The following is a 19,385-nucleotide window of genomic DNA, read 5'->3' as shown; positions in this document are numbered from 1 at the left end:
TCCAAAAGATCTCCCCATCCTGTGGGCTGACTTTTCATTCTGCTGATCATTTCCTGTGCAGACACTGTTTAGTTTGGTAGAGTCCCACTTATCTAGTTTTGTTGTTGTTGTTTTGCTGGTCATACTTTGTCATCGTGTCCAAGACAAATTCAAATCATATAAAAATCACATCCAGGCTCCACATCTGACAAAGGGTTAATTCCCAAAATAACAAGGAACCCTATAAACTCAAAAGTAAAATAAAAGCACAAAAACAACCTGATTAAGAAAAGGAACAAAGGACTTGTATAGCCATTTTCCCAGAGGAGACATACGAACAGCCAGCAGGTGTCTGAAACCATGCTCAAGGCTGCAGGCTTCAGGGGAAATGGGAATTAAGGAAATCCCCATCATCCTTGTTATGGGGAAACATAATAAAATCTGGCAAGAAAGGGAACCTCTGTACAGTGATGGGCTGTAAACTGGACTATTCCTTAAGGAAAATAGTATGGAGGTTATTTAAAAATTAAAACAAAACCACCCATGGACCGCAATCCCATTTCTGGGAATAGAACCAACAGAACTGAGATCGGGATTTCTAAATGATTGACGTCCTCCCATGTATATCATAGCTCCACTCGCAGTAACCAGAATATGAGAACAACCAAAAACGCACATGGAAAGGGATGGGGAAAGAGAATATAGCATGCATGTAAAGAGGAGTCTACCTCATGTTCTACAATACAGATGGACCCTGGAGAAACCAGGCTAATTAAACCAATCACAGAAGTACAAACAGTACATGTTTCCGCTCACACGATCCGACTAGAAGAGTCAAGGTATCAGGGGTATCAGAGGCTGCAGAACAAGACCTACTGCTGGAAAGACGTGAGTTGAGGGGGATGGAGGAGCTGTTCAAAGAATCCTATAAGGAAGAACCCCAGGCCGGCAAGGTGGCTTAGCCGGTAAGAGGGCTTGCTACCAAGCCTGATGACCCAAGTTCAATCCTCAGAACCCACAAACCAGAAAGAGAGAACCAACTCCCAATAGTTGCCATTTTACCTCCGCACACATACTGTAGTGGGCAAGAGTCCTCCCTACACACACACACACACACACACACACACACACACACACACTCTGGCTGAGTTCCGGAGAGCTGCTGGACAATGGTATTGTACACATCTGGTGAGATTGGATGTGCCATCAAAGTTCAGGGGTGAAACGGATGTTTGGGTTTTGCCTAGACTGTGGCCAAGGTGAGTAGATACAAATCTCCAAATATGCCAATTGTCACATGCTGTGTATAGTATACCAATTTTACCTAAAATTGGACATGTTTAAAAGAAAATGTCTCTCTGGCTAATCCATAGAGAACAGGTCATAAGGAATGCTTCCCCCCCCCCCCCCCCCCCAGCAAAGCACAAGGACTGGAAACCCAGACGGGATGGGGGTTTGGTTGTAACTTAGTGCAGGTATGAACGGCAGGTGAAGGGGGATCTGACTGACTTACACCTTCCTCACACCAACAGCAGGATGGAGGATGAGGACCTTGCCCTCCCTTCAGTCCTGTTCCTCCTTGCTGGTTCTATGTGGAAGTTGATAATTGCTCATGACTGAGACAATGAACACACAAGGTAGGGCTTCACCCACACACCTTGGGAGCCTTAGCAGTTTCCAGCTACCTAGACGAAGGAGGTATAGGTTAGTAGAAGCCCCTCTTTCTAGGCTTTTGAACACTATCCTGTTTAATTCTTTTTTAAAAATTTTATTTTATTTAATTAACTCTTTTCATTTATTTTACATACTGAGCACAGTTTTCTCTCCCTCCTCTCCTCCCTTCTTTACTCCCACTCCCATCTACTCCCCTCCCTATCCACTCCTCCTCCATCTCATTGGTCAAGGGGCCAGCTCCCACAGCATATCAAGTTGAGGTCGGTCCAAGGGTCCAAGCTCTTCCCCCACAACAGAAAGGCAGGGCAAGGTAATCCAGCATGGAGAACAAGTTCCCAAAAGTCAGCTAGGTGCCAGGTACTTGTCCTGATCTCACTCTAGCTCAAGCTACACAACTGTCACACACAAGCAGAGGGTCTAGGTCAGCATCATGCAGGCTCCCTAAGTGTCAGTCCAGAAAAACTGCACGGTACGCGTAATTAGTCGATTTCCAGATGTAGAAAATGTGAGCACCCAGACACCACCTTATTCCATTAGGTAGTATTTCCCTGTACCCATTCCACTTAAGTCCCTCAGTCTATAGTTCAACTGAAATAAAGAGAAAAAAATACCTTGGAAATAAGAAGATGCCATTGGTATGCAAAGAACGCAGAACTTACTTGGCATATTTTGACTATCCTTGGGTATGCAGGCTAATAAAGGAATGTGTCTCAGTACCAAAGAGGCAGGACTTTAAAGGCTCGGGTTAGCTCTCTACAGACCAGATGTTTACTTTGTCTGCTGTTCTCAGCCAGGCAGCAGAGGCAGGCTAGACCAATGCAGGAAGGAGAGGAAGATATCCTTCCATGCACTTCTTTCTGGCTGTCCCAGTCAGCTTCACTGCTAATTGGGCACAGTTTAGAGTCACTTGAGAAGAAAACCTAAACTGAGAGATTATCCTCATGACATTGGCCTGATGGCAGGTCTGTGGGGTATTGTCTTGGATGCCAGTTAACACAGAAAGGTCCAGCCTATATAGATGGCACCATCCTCAGGCAGGTGGTCATGGACTGTATATAAAACTAGCAGAACATAAGCCAGTCTGCAAGTCAGATAGCAAGCATCCTCCTCCATGGCTCCTGTTGTACTTCTTGGCATTGAGGTGAATCTGAAGTAGTATTGTACCGAACAGCAAGAGGCCTTCCCTGATATCTGTGGTAGTTTGGGTGCAATTGGTTCCCATAATTTCTCATAGGAAGTGACAATATTAGGAGGTGTGACTTTGTTGGAGTGGGTATGGCCTTGTTGGAGGAAATGTGTCACTGCAGGGCAAGGCTTTGAGGTTTTCTATGTTCAGGATACCACTCAGTGTCTCAGTCAGCTTCCTGTTGCCTGCAAGATGTAGGACTCTCAGCTACAGCCATAGCACCATGTCTGCCTGTGTGCTGCCATGCTCCCTGCCATGATGATGATGGACGGAACCTCTAAAGTATAAGTGAGCCACCCCAATTAAATGTTTTCCTTATAATAGTTGCTGTGGTCATGGTGGAAACCCTAGGTAAGACAATTTCTCTCAGTGATGGACTATGACCTGGCTGTCTAGGGCAAATAAATCTTTCCCTCTTCTAAGCTTTTTTGGTCCCTGTGTTTATCAGAGCAAGAGAAAGGAAACAACACTGGCTCTTGTTCCCAACGCCTTCCTCTCCCGAAAGGCTGCATCCCCTGGCTGGGGACAATTATTACCCCAGCAATAGTTAGTAGATTTCCCAACACTGGCACCATCAACCCCAAGCGCTTCACTGACTCCTCAAAACACTGCAACCTAGCCTCACAGTTCTTCCTCTGAGCCCTCGCCAGAGCTAGGAGACCCTGTCCCCTAGGGTCTTTCTGCAGCAGATACAACTGGCCTAGGTGATATTTCTCATGTTTCCAGACTGGACAGAGGCTCTTCCTTGAGTCATGGCAGCATCACTAACAATCTCTTCACTCTCAATTTATGGCTAACACTCAGATTGTAGCCATACAACCAGATTGTAGGGCTCTGCCTGCAGGCAGGGGAGCCGAGCAATCATTCTCACAAGCTCCCCTTTATTAATGCCTTGGTGACTCTGAGGAGCCCCAGTGATAGGGCAAAGGCCATGGGTTACTGTCTAATATGAGAGGGTAAAATCCTATGACAACCAGTCCATACTCTGGAATCTGGGCCAAATTTTTTCACCTACTAAACAACACTTTCGATCTGAGTTCCAGGCTGGATAGGACTACATAGTGAGACATTATTTTTTTTAAAAAAATTTAAAAAATAATAAGGACTCGCAAAAAGAGAGCTTCCTACAGGGCAGGGCAGAACATTGGACAATAAGCTACAGTAAGCAGAGAAGAGTTAAGACTTTCCTAGCAGGCTCTCAGAGAGTCCCTCGCCGCAAGATGGTGGAGTCACCTGGTGGGAATATACACTGTCCCTCATATGCATTCTGAAAACAGGGCACCTGTCTAAAAGCCAAGGCCAACAAGCCCTGAAAGGGACACAGCAGCTGAGGCTGCCGAAAAGGGGGCACACAATTGCCTGGAGCCCGGGAGTTCTAGAGATTCTTTCAACGGCTGGACACAACCACTCATCAGCGTGTGTCCTTCCTAACATGTCTTGTCGTGTTCTTCTTGATGGAGTCACAGATGTCTGATACCAGCAGAAGGAATCAAAATGAACCCTGGAGACAATGAAGCCCTTGGGCCTGCCTTCAGCTGTGAGGAAGGACGAAGTGCGCTCTCACCATGGTGACGACAAATGCCTTTCCTGTTACTCGGCTGACTGACCGTGAGTAATGAATGTCCTTACTAGTTTTTCAAGACAGCTGTAGGATTTATCACCTTTGAAAGAATACAGCGGAGACATGTACTCACCCTAAACTCCCAACTACAGGGTTCCTGCAGTCCAGGAGAAAGAATGAGTGGAAGAGGGTGGGGGAAAGGGATAAAGAAAGGATCCTCTCAACAAAGCTCTGAGACAACACACCAATGAGAAATAGTCTTCTGAAGCATTTGTGGGAAACAGGGTACCCCCTAGACTCCTGCCATCCACTAAAGTTGATGAACCCTGGCAATGAAGGTCAACTCCTACACTGCATGTCAGCCTCGTCTTTGTCTTAGTTGCAGAGAACTCAAACCAATAAGTTCATGCGCATTCCCTGCACAAAATCCTCCAGAGCCCCTGTCACTCTTGTATCAAGGAAGGATCCCAGCTTCTTGTGCCCATTAAATGCAGAGGTGCCAGGCTCTGCAGTCCTGCCAGCCTGTCACATGGCACAGTCCCTGTGCCTCCCAGCCCCAGCCATGCATCCCTCAGTGCATTCTCTCGCATACCCAATCCCATGGTGTCTTTAAGTTACCTATGTCCCCCTGGAGGCTTCCCTTTTTGGCCCATCTACAAGAATGGCCACCATGCCATTCTTCATCTTGGAGCGATGTTTGTCTCATTCAGAAAACATATCATATTTCAAGTGTTATTTATGATCTGCTTCAGTTTTCTGTGATTCCTTTGTAGGTTTATAGCAACCCACATTCCTGAGCTCTCTTAGAATACCCTGAGGCACAAGGGACCCCAGTAAACAGTTACCCATGATAAACTGCTTAATACCTTCTTTCAAATATTGCTTCTATAACGGTTACATAGCAATCTGGTTCTATGGAAACAGATACAGACAGTGTAAGGGTGGTCATGAGGACTATTTTCACACACACACACATGCACACATACACACATGCACGTACTTATCTTTGGGTTGCTCATGATCGTGGGAAAATTCTATCTCCTTTCCACCTGCTCAAAGGAAGGTGAAAAGCCATACATGGGAGTACTGGAATATTGGAATTTAGGAAGAAAAAGGGAGAATAAAAAAAAGTCTTTCCAAGTGGCTTAGAGTTATTGGAAAACTGAGTTCCTAAAAGAATTAGCCCTTTGGAGGTAACCAACGGCTCTCTAATTAGACTTAAGGCCCACTCCACAGAGGGGATCATGCCAGGTAACTTCTCGGCTAGTGAAGTTGATCTTGGAGAAGAACCTACAACTGCCACTTTACTAAACCAGTATCACCCCTAAGTACATTCTAAATACTTGTCCTTATACCCACAGATAAGTGTAGTCTTCACCCGCATCAAGGAAACTTCGCAACAGATGGAGACCATTACAGAAAACCACAAGCCATGTGGAGTTGTGGAACCCTGTCCCAATAGATACATCTACAACATTTCCCACACCCAGTGCTCAGGGTTCATTGAGGAAGAGGAGGCAAAAGAGTCTAAGGCCGCCTAATGGTAGTGCATGTCTTTAATCCAGACTTGGGAGGAAGAGGCAGGAGGAACTCTGTGAGTTCAAGGCCAGCCTGGTTTACAGAGCTAGTTCCAGGACAGGCAGAGCTACACAGAGAAACCTGTGTCTCAAAACAGACACCACACACACACACACACACACACACACACACACACACACCACAAGATTGTAAGGGCCAAAGGAACACAGAGTTTCTTGTGCGATTTGTGTCTCTGAGGAATGTCAGAGGTTACTCCCATAAAGTGTCACCAACAAGACTTTATAAAAAATAATCTGAACAAGAACAGCAACAGATGGGACTGGAGGGATGGCTTTCCTGGAGGTCCTGAGTTCAATTCCCAGCAACTGCATGGTGGTTCACAACCATCTGTACTGAGATCTGGCGCCCTCTTCTGGCCTTCAGGCACACATGTGGGAGGAACACTGTATACATAATAAATAAATAAATCTTTTCATTTTTTAAAGAGAATAACAATAGACACACTAATGCGGATCAAGGTGTCAATCCTACACAAAAACTATAGGCAACTAAGGAATGCTGAGAGCAGAGGACAAAGTCTGTCCCAGAGGGGAGCATAGCAATTGGTTATCCACTACAAATGGTCAGCCCTGCACACCAGACAATAACATCACACAGACGGGGCAGATTGCACTTAAGTGTGTAGTAACATCACACAGACGGGGCAGGGTGCGCTTATGTGTGTAGGAATACACGTCAATAACTAATGACAAAAGAGTCCATGATTTTCTGCAAAAGAACAAAGAGGGCATATGGGAGGGTTTAAATAGAGGAAATGAAAGAAGGAAATGATGTAACTATATTATAATCTCAAAAAAAGAAAAGAAATAATAAAAAATAAATAACAATAAAAAACTAACTCTGTCTTTGCTCAAAAGCTAAGCCCCCCCCCCCTCACCTCAGCTATGCAGGCTTCATTGAAAGATGGGGTGCAGGGACACTGAGCTTTTGCAAAACTCCTCAGGGGCACTGAGGCAGACCTAAGCCTCTGGCCATGCTGAATACTACAGGGACAAGGCGGACTACAGCAAAGGAAGGAGGCCTGCTGGACAAGGCCCCGTGCAGTCCTTTAGAGATCTAAGAGGATCAATTTTAATCTTGGTGCCTTTAAGGGCACATCTACAGTGCTTGGAAGGCATGCCCTGGGGTGCTCCTAGGATCACAGCCTTTCCTTCACCCCATCTAAAACTGGCTTTGGCTCCCTCCCTGTGGTCTCCATCAGGTCACCGAGGACGGACCAAGAACCCTAAACCCCAGGATACTCTTTCTTGTCTTCTTTCTTTTCTGGTGTAAGGACTAGACCCAGGGCCTTGTGCAAGCTAGCCAAGTGTTCACTCTGACTTACATCTTTGCAGCCTATTTAGAGGATCCTGAAGGACCTGGAAGCTACCTGCCATCTCCCAACCTGTTCTTGAGATAACTGAAGAGCAAAAGCCACACACAAGGGGACTATCATTTGCCTCTGACTTGCCTTCATCCTTTCCGAAGAGGGAAGTCACTTACGCACACAGACAGCCTTGTTCTGAGACCTTGCAATTGTCTCTTTTGCCTACAGCCCTGGGTTTTCCAGCACTCCGAATCCTCTCCTCCTGCAGACTGTCTTGCATCTGGGGTCAGTGAAGCCAGACGACAGACTCACTGTTCCAAAGACACAGAACACAGTGTGGAGCCTGTGACCTGTGCTGATTTCACTTTATTCTTCCTCGAGATATCTGCATGTTCCTTAAGGATCAAGCTTAGGGCCTGACAGGTGCCACTGACTAACTCCATCAACTGTTATTGGTGCCTCAGTTTCCACTGCAAAAAGGGGGCAGTGGAAAGAGTAGAGTCCCCATCTCACACCATGGCACGCGAAAGGCTTAGAACAATATCTGACACTTGGCACTCAATAAAAATTTGCCTTGGATATCAGTGTCATCTTATAATTTAAGAACACAAGAGATCAATTTAAAGCTTGTTATTTCGTGAAGGAAACTCGAGTTTAAGGGGATGGATGGAGAGGAAGTAAATAGAGAATTCAAGAACAACTGTTGCTCCGCATAGAGCCCTGTGAAGATGGACTGCTTAGTGACATCCAAGAGAAAAAGATGGGTCATTATCTACATTACACACACACACACACACACACACACACACACACACACACACACACACACGCTGGCAATGTTGCACTTTAGGGGTTAATATTTTCCTCCTAAAGTTAAATAATAGATTACCTATTAACTTATTCTTGGTGCGGGTAGAAGAACACAGTGCCTGGGTGTTAGATGTTCCCCCTCCCTTTTCTCTTTTCCCCCACCTTTCCCCCACACCACCTCTCATCTCCTTCTCAGAGAAGGTAAGGCCTCCCCTGGGAAGTTGACTGAATCTGTCCTATCACCTCACTAAGGCAGGACCAAGCCTCCCACGCCATGCCTCGGCTGAGCAAGGTGTCTCTCCACAGAGAATGGGTTCCACAAAGTTCACACATTAGAGTTAGCTTCATTATCCCATTACCACAGGCACTGTGTTGTTCTTCTGCCCACACCAAGACTAAGTTAATAGGTAATCCATTACTTAACTGTTCCAAGTACAGTATTAACCCCTAAAGGGCAACATGAAATTTGTCAGCTCCTGGGTATATTGGTCCTTCCCTGGTAACATGGTTCTCAACCTTCCTAATGCTGTGACCCTTTAATACAGTTCCCCATGTTTTGGTGACCTGTAAATATAAAATTATTTTGTTGCTACTTCATAGCTGTAGTTTTGCCACTGTTATAAATTGTGATGTAAATTTCTTATATGCAGGATATCTGGTATGCAACCCCCAAGGGAGTCACAGCCCTCAGGTTGAAGACTGCTGGATTTAGAGCAATGTTGTTCTATTGACGTCCAGGGAGATCTAAAAGTTTTTTGAATCTCTTCAGTCCCTGTACTGAAATCCAGACTAATGGTCTCATGGTATGATGGTGTGGGATGTCCTTCTGTATATGTGTTGCTTTTATTGGTTGATGAATAAAGCTGTTTCGGCCAATGGCTTAGCAGAGTTAAGCCAGGCGGGAAATCCAAACAGAGATAGAGAGCAAGAGTAGACAGAGTCGAGGAGACACCATGTAGCTGCAGAAGGGGACACTTAGGGCACAGCCCCGAATATAGGGCAGAACGCACAGGCACAGCCATGAGAGAGTTCATTATTCTCCTCATGCTGCCCTCTGCCATGTGAGGATTCAAGATCCTTCCAGACTGGAACCCAGTTCTTCCCACACATTCTGGCTCCCTGGTTGTGAACTTCCAGGCTCCTAGATTGTGAGATACAAGTCACTGTCAATAAAACACTCAGACCATGGCATTTTAATGCAATCCAAATCAACCAGGGAATACCTTGTCTCCTGAATCTTGCCAAAGAGGAAACCTGATCTTTATAGTCTATTCTTTCCATCACTCCACTGACCTGAGAGCCATGGTCTCCTGCCACATTTCCACCTGTCAAACTCCAAGGCCATCATCTGCAATGATTTACAAGACTCAACCTTTCAGATCCTGGTTCTAGCTCAAGGCCTGCGCCCCCCCCCCCGCAACATTGCTATCTTAAGCATGGTAGCCTTGGTGTGAAGCAGCACCGAAGGAGTCACGAGGATGGGGACCCACCTCACCGCTAAAAAGCAGGAAGGCCCTGTGCATTCTAGCGCAGGATCTCCAGCACAGAAAAGCATACTGTTGCTGTACAGATCATTCAAGAAGAAAGGAGCCTGGGAGTGGGCAGACCTCCACTGCCCTTCTCAGCAGTGTCCAGGGTAACACACCATGCAGAGGGCATCTCAATGGTGCACAACTACACAACAATCCTCTAATTTCCCCAAAGACTGCTTAAAGCAGGCACTGGCACACGGTCCCAAGGCACCATGGAATAGCTACTTCAGGTTCCGTGGGCCAGTCAGTCTCTGTCGCAAGCAAACCCAGGCATCAGCCATAGCACTGTGAAAGCAAATGGGCGTGCACACACTAAAATATCCCTGCCTACTGACTGCAAAATTTGGCCTTCCTATGCTTTTCATCATGGAGTATTTTTGCTTTTCTTTAAGTTTTATTCATTTCTGTGTATATGTATGTGTGTGAATGTGTGTTTGTGAGTTCTGTATTGTGCAGACACGTGTGCATTCCTGAGCATTTGCCTATGGAAACCAAAGGAGGACATCAGGCATCCTGGTCTATTGCCTTACTCCTCAGAGATCCTCCTGCCTTTGCTGGCATGACAAGCTGATGCAGCCTGCCTGGTTTTTGTTTTGTTTTGCTTTAAAAGCAGGTGCTAGAGATTTGAACTCAGGACCTCATGCTCATAGAGCAAAAACTCTTCCCTGCTGAGCCATCTCCTCAACCCAATGTTGCAGCTTGTCCTTTTGTTTGTTTATTTTAATTTAAAAATGCGCAGGTTATCCATAGACTACAGTCTGCCAAAGCAGGTAGCAAGCCAAATGAAGCTTGTGGGGGAGAGGCTGCCAACCCCTTCTGCGTGTCATTTCATTAATCACTTCCTACTGGTCCAAGCAGGACCCCTCCATGTTTTATACTTCAGGGGACTAACAAGTGACAATAAATAATTCCCTAACTTTAAGTTAGAAGAGCAGCCATGCAATGGTGGACAAGCCAGTCATTTTCCTAATTTAATGTACACAGCATTGATTTAGAGCAGACCCTGGAACAAGCACCTCTGATGTTGCAGAGTTCATGTTTTATTCCAAATCCGTTGGAGCTGGTGTTAAGCCACTAACCAGAGAGTATTAAGCAAAAGTAAATGGTGTCTCATAAATGACTAAACAGCTCCTCACTTCCACTCTTGGAAATAAGTGCTGGCAAGGGACACATTGCATAGGCAATAACAAGGCTGCCTTCGGAGCTTCTTGGTCAATCTCCAAGAATGCATTTTCTCTAGCAATATGCTCGAAGATGTTTCATTACGCAGCTGTCTTAAGCAAGGAGGGCCTAGGTAGATACTAAACAGCTTTTAAATGTGACCATCCACAAGTGCACCCCGAGTCTTTTCCCCCCGTTTCTTCTGCCTTTTCTTTCTTGAAACCCAGATGAAGTCCAGCTGATGTACTGAGGAGTGGACCCAGAGCTACCCTCAAAGACTAGATACCATACAGGGAGGCCTTGGAGGCCACCTGCCAAGCTCCGGTCAAGTGCAGCTTTGCTATTGACCTCCCTGACGCCACGTGTAGTAGCACAAGCATTGTAAGTTAGCAAACCCATAGAATTACATTTTATGACAATAAATATGGGTTGTTTTACAGCATAGTTCTGATAAGTGCTTTTCCTTCCTTTCCCCTTCCTTCTTGCTTCCTATATATTGGTTTTTCTATTGCTGTATAACAAATTACTAAAATCAGAGCGCTTGCTGGCACTGTTTTCTAAGGCTGTAGGTGAGGTAGAGAATGGACTGACTTTTCATCCCAAGGCCTGGCCTGCTAAGAATTCACTGTCGCGGTTACTCACACTAATGAAGGAGTTTCCTTTTCCTGTGTCTGAAAAACTGAGAGCCCAGCTTTCTTTTGGGGGTTAGCTGGAGGCCCCTTGGGTCTAAAAGTTATCAATTGTTCCATCTGCTTAGGATTCTCAAGTAGCCGTCTACTTCATCACACCAGCAACGAGGATCTCTGGTCTCTGACCGTCTTCGAGGGTTTTCGATTAAACAAGCCCCATCCAGGATAAAGTCTCATTTGATTAGCTCACATTGATTGGAAGGGGATAAAAACACCCCTCATCACTAGGAAATTCTGTTGGTTAGAAACAGGTCACCGACACTACCCACACTGAAGGTGAAGTGATCACACAGCACATAAGCCCTAAAGGGGTGGGAGCCAGAAAGTTCTCTAAAGTTCTCTTTGTCAGACCTTTTGCCAGGCTGCAATACGATGCAAGCTGACAGGATTGTTCAAAATAGAGAGCCTGTCTTTATATACTCACCAAAAAATAATGGTTAAAGACACCAACAGAAGCAACTTTAAGACTGGACTTCGACGTCCTAGGGAGTATGGAGTTTAGAGCTCAGCCTTGTATGTGTTGGTCAGTGATGGACGGTTTTCCAGGGTCTAGGGCAAGAAACACTCTGTATATTGGACTGGACCAAGGAGAACAGGAGTGGTGAAAACCCCACTCCATCAACTTTTCTTCTGTGTGGGGCTCCCATCAAGAGCATCGACTTCGGGCAGAGAAATACTAGGAATATTTACTCTCAGACCCCATCCCCATAGTGAGTTCAGAAGCCCCATGCAGGCCCTGTGTGGGAACCAGCCCTCACTTGCAGGGCAGAGGCTTGCTTACTCCTGAGAACCACTGTTTTATGAGAATCGTGTTCCATTCTGTGAACTGTTTTTTCTCTCTCTGGATGGTGCTTCCTGTTTTTACAGTCTTGAAGATTGCCAATTACTGCGTGTCAGACACAACCCTTCACTAAATCGCTAGTGTTCAGAATAATGGAGAAAGATGACTGCTTAGACCTTCCATGCCATCTCACTTTACTGAGGTGCTAAATCGTACCGGGGAGCTAGGCAAATTTATCACCTCTACCCTCACAAGAAAGTTCATAAAAACAGAGAACGCATGAAGATGTGAATGTCGTGGAATTCTCCACAACGGGCTTGAAGGGCAGGGAGGGGTGCACTAGTAATTTCCAGTAAGAAAAGACCCTCTGACTACAGAAGTCCTTTCTGCTTCTGCTTGACATTCATTTACAGGACCCTTGCTCCAGAGCATCGGGAACATGCCACCCCAACAGTCAGCACTGCTCATGGGGGAAAGGAAGGCATGCTAAAATCTGTACTTCATCCAAAGACTGGCTTTGCCATTGTCTCTCCCTATGAGCAAGGTCAGAATGTCTCAGTACCAATAACTCCAGGTAGCTGCTTTCACTCCACAATCTCCAAATGGAAGAAATTTATAGAGCACAGCACATGCCACACACAATGGATAGGATCCATAAATGCTTCTCAAGGGCCCATCACATTCTTCTTTTCCTTCAGTATTCTGTGTGATGTCAGGCCACTTGTGAACTTTGTTTTTCTTGTAAAATATCCAGGGCCCTAGTCTCCCTTTCTAGTGCTGGATTGCCAGCTCCCAAACCAAGACATGGGAACTTATTATTAATTATGAAAGCTCTACCTTAGCTTAGGATTGTTCCCAACTAGCTCTTATAACTTAAATCAACCAGTTTATATCCATCTTCATCTGCCATGTGACTTGTTACCTCTCTTCAGCATAGTACATCCCACTTTCTTGGACTCTGCCTGTTGAATTCCACCTCTCTTCTTTCCAGAGTTCCTATCTATTTTGGAAGCCCCAACTATCCTCTTCTGCCTAGCTATTGGCCATTCATCTCTTTATTAAAACAATCAGAATTGTCCTAGGCCGGCAAGATAAAACAGCAACACACCATCCCAGTGTATAGAAAGATTATCCCATAACAGGTCTCTCACTTGGCACTCTACGTCACTAAGCCCTGTGTCCTTACAAAGCCATTTAATTCAGACTCATACTGCACTGTGTACTACAGAAGCACAGAATGTCCTCACCCTTCTTCTCCACATCCTATACACTCACTAGGAATGAGCATGGCCTCTGCCTGGAATCCATCACCCAAATTAAATCTTAGATTCTAGCACCTAAAATCTTGTGTTAAGGCCGAGAGGGAACCTTCCCTCTCATTTGAGGGTTAAGTTCTAAGCACAGTATCTCTAGACACTGGTCACACTCAGACTCGTGGTGCAGAGTCCTAGATATTCTCAGCAAACCAAGCACACTCAGTATCTCTCTACCTTCAGAGGTGGTGATTATTCCCAAGGTTAGGCACCAGGCAATCCCTTTGGGAACTATACTGTACAGAACACATGCGGCTGTAATCACCAGACTTATTGGTAAGGTAAGATCCTATGTGTATAAAAGACTTATACAGGTCATGAATGACAAAAGTAACATGGAATGACTTTCCCTGTCATAGTCCTGTAATGTACATGTTCCCTGGATAGAGCAGTTGGCAATGGCTACGTTCTGTTTCTTTTTGAGAATGTGTTCAGTTCGTTCATGTCTCATAAACCAAACAGACAAGCCAGAGACCGGAAGATTGACATGGTCTGGACGGTCTCATGCTTCTATACAGTCAAGATCATACAGGGAACAAGAAGATACCCAGTGACACCTGCTCTACCCGACTTTGTCCTCAGCTAAAATCCTATCTTGTAAAGTGACACAGTGATCCCCACCACCAATTCGTTGACACGGGCCCGTTAGTGGACCTTGTTTAATAATGTAGGCTATGAAGACACATTTCCAGAGATCTGAGTGCATGATAGGGTCTAAATAGCCATAATTTTAGTTTTTTCTTCTGAGAACTCAGACTAGTTACCAGCTTTCAGGAACCTCAGGATAAGGTTCCTCACAAATATTAAAGGCAGTCATTGATGCTCTAGAATATGGGTTCAAAGGTTAAAAAGCATTGTATTGATTTCTCTTGGGACTAAGAAATACTTAGAACAGAGGACAGACAAGCTGATGAGCACACAGTATCCAAGAATAGAGAGAAGATTCTAGCTAGAGCTGGCCCAAGGAAGTCCACAGAAGCAGGCATAATCGAAGAGATGGCTTCAGTGTCTCTGAATCTTAACATTTTACAAAACCGGGGCCTACCAGGTAGCTCTGGCTTCAAGGAAAACAAATTAAAAAGAAGAGCCGCATAACAAGAGGAGGTATGCCACAAGGAATTTTTTCACACAACACAGTAAACACATCTTCACAAGTGCCTTCCTTCTCTTGAAAACACTTTCATTTCACGACTACCAAAGTCATGGTATTTGATTCTGGCTAACCCACAAACATAGACTGGGAAGCCATAGATCACTAAAGTCTGCACAGGACACTTATCCGAGGACGATCTGGAGGTTGCAATGAAGACTGATCATGGCCATCATTACATAGACGGCGTAAGCACCAACTCACCTTTCGGTCTGGCCAGTTGTATTTTGCAAAGATGGTATCGTAGGTGTCCACGGCCCCATCAGTTATGAGCATGATGGCCTGGCTGCAGATGCTTCCTTGTCCTGTGTGGTTGAACTGTGGAAAGAAATGTTAAAATAAGACACATGTCAGAGAGTCTGCATATGCACAAGACCTCCACGGCATGTGGTCCTCGAAATCCAAGAGCTCATTGCGTGCTACCAATACAACCCACAGGAGAAGCTCCTGCATGGGTTCAAACTAACAGCAACTAACTGCAGAAGTTGGAACTACTGTAGACCAAGGCCATTTGTGTGTGTGTGTGTGTGTGTGTGTGTGTCCAGAGGGGGTTCTAAAACACATGCCTGCAAGCTACCTAAGTTTTCCGGCCTGCAAGTTCTACCTTCATCGGTGAACACAAGGCACTGGAGAGCTGGCAACGGTGCTCAGAGTACACTGTAAGGGCAGTGGGCTCTGAGAGAGGCAACATAGCTGTCAAAATCCTAATGAGGCTGATCTGAGGGAGTCAAGTAGGTACAGAACTTTATATGTTAAAAATCAAACAAGTTTCAGACAAGACGGAAGCTAGGAAAATGATAAGTCACACTCCAAGGTTAAGTACTCATTTTGAACACTGAACTTAAAATGCATGTCTTAGTGTAAAGGATTTGTAATCGCTTGCTAGCATACGTGGCGTGCTGAAAACCCCAGATTGCACTTGCGAGTGTGCAGATCCCAACTGCAGCTTCTACTCTTAGCTAGGGATGGGGCATATGCTTGAAATTCCAGCACTAGGGAAATTGAAGGGCAGCAGGATTACTGCAAGTTCAAGGTCATCCTGGTCTATGTTTCCAGGCAAGCCTGGGTTAAGTCTCCATTCCCAAAACAAAATAAAGCAAAACAAAAATCAAATAAAGGGGGCTGAGGGTTGGGTGCCTGAGACATGGCTTGGTGGTAGAGCACTTCTTGTTGTAAATGTGCCAGGCCACACCACACACACACACACACACACACACACACACACAGGTGCGCGCACACACACACACACACATTCTATGCATTTCTGGGTAGTAGCAGCACTGGGAGAGATTGAAGGATACTCTTAGCCTTGCTGGTTGGACCGTGGTGGCCAAGGGAACAAATAAGACATTCAAATTGGAGATATTAATGTCTAGTCTTTATGTAATTAAAAGTCTGATATGTTTACCACAGATAATTGAATAGGTGGACGGAAGGACGGACGAACGGACGGACGGATGGATGGAATTACTCTGAGGCCTTTTTAGGACAGAGCAAGCCAACCACCACAAATGGAAAGTCATGATACACTGTAAAGTCCTCAATTCTAATCTAGTTCCAGATGCATGCCTGAGATGTTCCTTTTCCAGGGCATCCATTTCTTCATTTGTAACATGGGAATAACATCCTGATATGGTTGTTATAACAGAGGTTAAATGTTTATTGTGTGCTAGGATAAGAGCTTAAACTTACTGCATCTTTATTGGTCTTGGAGGTTGAAACTACGCTTATCTTCCTTTCTTCCTTTCACAGGCAGGAAGGTTGAGGCTCAGAGACATCAGCCGAAGGAGAAATGGCTACTGTCCAACAGCTGATACCTGAACACAGGCAGGTCAGCCCCCGCTACCATCTGTACTGGCACAATCTGTTATGTGGGAAGGCCTTCTGTAAATGTGTTGTTTTTATTGGGTAATGAATGAAGAAGCGGCTTGGGCCTATACCTGGAAAGAATAGAGTTAGGTGGGAAAGCTAAACTGAATGCTGGAGAAAGAAGGTAGAGTCAGAGAGAGACTATGTAGCTGCCAAAGGAAAAAGACACCAGCCGCCAGCCAGGACCTTACCGGTAGGCCACAATCTCATGGTAATTCACAGATTATGAGAAATGGGTTGATTTAAGCTGTGAGAGCTAGCTGGGAATATGCTAGAATCACTGGAATAGTGATGTAATTAATACAGTTTCTGTGTCATTATTTGGGTCTCGGCAGTCGAGAAATGAACAAGGAATCTCCATTTCCTTGTTCTATACTCTATACTCTATACTCTATACTCTATACTCTAGGTTTTCGGTAAGGATAGGGAGGTTCCTGAGCAGCTAGTGACTGTCATGATCAGAGAATGTCCTCCAATTATCCTTGTTTTGGAGGTGTGACCTCTTATGTAGCTATGTGGACAAGTAGTACAGATCATGTGAGAGGCATTGCCAAGTGGAAGGTCCCTTTGTCACTGAGATGGCTGCCCTACAAAGAGACCAAGACAGTTCTTGAGAAAGTAAGTAATAAGAGTGAGCATGGCCTTCAGTGTCTCTGACTTCCTGATCCAAGACAAGGACCTCTCATTCTTGCATACACTCCTGCTAGATGCCCTTATCTGCCACCAGGCTCTCGCAACCAATGGGGCTCCTTACAACCTCCCAGTCTGTAAGGAAGTAACTACCTTTTCCTCCCTACTGAGACACCACTAAGATTCTCTCAGGGTATTGACTTTCTTCCTTACTTCAGTAAGAAAACAAAGCCTCCTATCATGGTCTCCTAAACAGGTTGCTGGGGCAATGGGTAAGGAGGCCACATTCTACACAGTCCTCCCAGTCTTTAAAAAGTCCATAGCAAGCCTCCAAATAAAAGCCATTCCTGCTTCAGGTCATAGAGTTTTCAGAGACCAGGGACTGGGACTAACCGTGAAACTCATTCAAAAGCATTCTGGAAGAAACACTCCCAACAAAAAGAAAAAAAGGGAGGTAATGGAAGGTTTCTGAGTACTGTGGCTAGGAAGGCAGGACCCCCCAGGAGCTATTCTTTACAAAGCCAGCCCTTTCCTCTCAGGCAGGGCACCCTTGCATACCATCTGAAGCATTGCAGAGTTGGAGGATTTTGAGGACTGCATTTGAATTCAAATGCTTTGATGAGTAATATCTCTTCTCTTCATATTTGTCTAGAACATTTTTTTCATTGACTAGGGAGCGTGAGGAAAGTGTTTTCCATAATAATAGCAATGACAAGGGCCTGGTGATGAACCACAATTAGCTCCCTGATTCATCAGTTAGCAGCGAAACTTTCAATGCATCCTGACATTTCGAGCATTTGGTTGTGATTAACAGTCTTTGAAATGTCACTGAATTTTATTTAATTGGCTAAGAAAAATTTTTAAAAGGTAATCACTGCAAAGATCACATTCATCTCCAAAAAAGATAATTGCAGTTGTCACATGACAAGGTAGATGCTAACTACTGTAGCAAACTGGTTCTGTGTTCTTTATGGAGTCTAATGAATGGAGCAGAGATCAAAAACTGGAGAGGGCTTAGAAGTTTATTTCAATGCTCTTTTCAAAGCCATGAGTATCAATGATCACAAGCCTTTAAGTTATCTGAGAAAATACCAAAACTGAAATGTTGGTAATTGCACGACAGAATAAATTCCATTTAATTATTGCAACCTCTGAGCCATTCTAAGCTCCCCCCAGTCAGTCTTAATGTGTATGTGTATTAGGTCTCTTTCTCTCTTTCTCTCTCTCTCTCTCTCTCTCTCTCTCTCTCTCTCTCTCTCTCTCTCTCTCTCTTTGTGTGTGTGTGTGTGTGTGTGTGTGTGTGTGTGTGTGTGTAAGCTTTTAATTTTAGATACACTTGCAAAGTCAGACATAACACATAGGAAGAGAATTCTATCACTTAAAGGCCGCATGGATGAGGTGGAAAATAGATAAAGCCTCATTTTCATGGGAGATTAACCATCTCTGTGTTTGTATAAGAATTTAGCTGTTGAAAAGCCCAGTGGAAAGAGATGGGGAGAAATGTTTCTCTAGTAGATGAATGTGCACTCAGACAAATACGGTGCCAGCTGCTAGCCAATGTCCAGCATGGGCATTTGGCAGCCTTCACTGGAGCTGTTTCCCACTCTCCAGGATTGATGAGCAATCCATTTGGGTCTGATTGGTCAGACTCTATAGGGTTTCCATAGGCATATGGATCCGTAGAAGGTTTCACTGTTTAAGATAAGGGGAGCCAATAAGATGCCTCCGTGGGTAAAAGGTACTAAGTCTGATGACCTTAGTTCAATCTCCCGATTCACATGGTGGAAGAGGGAACAGACAAGCTTACACTGGCCTCCACAATTACACACACATACATTCATATACACATACTTGTGATTAAAAAAATTACTAACAAGGATATGAGCAGGGTTAAAGGCACCCATATTGGTATTTCCTCTGGATGTTAGTGGTCTCTGGAAGTGTGTACACAATATTTGGAAGGATATAAAGGGTGTTATGCCCAAACATATGCTTATTGGACCCATACTACAAGATGTTAATATGAAGTTTATGATATGATATAAAGTATTATGTGAGCCCAGACATCTAAGTACCAAAATAAACAACACATTTCTCTACCCTACAGACTTCTCCTAGCCTTTAATATATATAAGTACCGTGGCC

At 44.8% G+C, this 19,385-nt stretch overlaps 1 protein-coding gene across 2 annotated transcripts in view; it reads right to left on the bottom strand.

The window, feature by feature from the left end:
* The window catches only part of Cacna2d3 (calcium voltage-gated channel auxiliary subunit alpha2delta 3), a 798,817-nt gene that overhangs the window by 364,008 nt on the left and 415,424 nt on the right, over positions 1 to 19,385 (bottom strand). For both annotated transcript variants that reach the window (XM_050158222.1, XM_050158221.1), the window contains exon 11: positions 14,946 to 15,059. In XM_050158222.1, coding sequence (XP_050014179.1) covers positions 14,946 to 15,059 — 114 coding nt within the window. The remainder of the gene's footprint in view (positions 1 to 14,945; positions 15,060 to 19,385) is intronic.

This window comes from Alexandromys fortis, unplaced genomic scaffold, assembly GCF_014885135.2.
Source record: "Alexandromys fortis isolate MF-2015 unplaced genomic scaffold, M_Fortis_MF-2015_v1.1 scaffold_106, whole genome shotgun sequence".
Lineage (NCBI taxonomy): Eukaryota > Metazoa > Chordata > Mammalia > Rodentia > Cricetidae > Alexandromys > Alexandromys fortis.
This window is presented reverse-complemented; position numbering and strand designations above follow the sequence as displayed.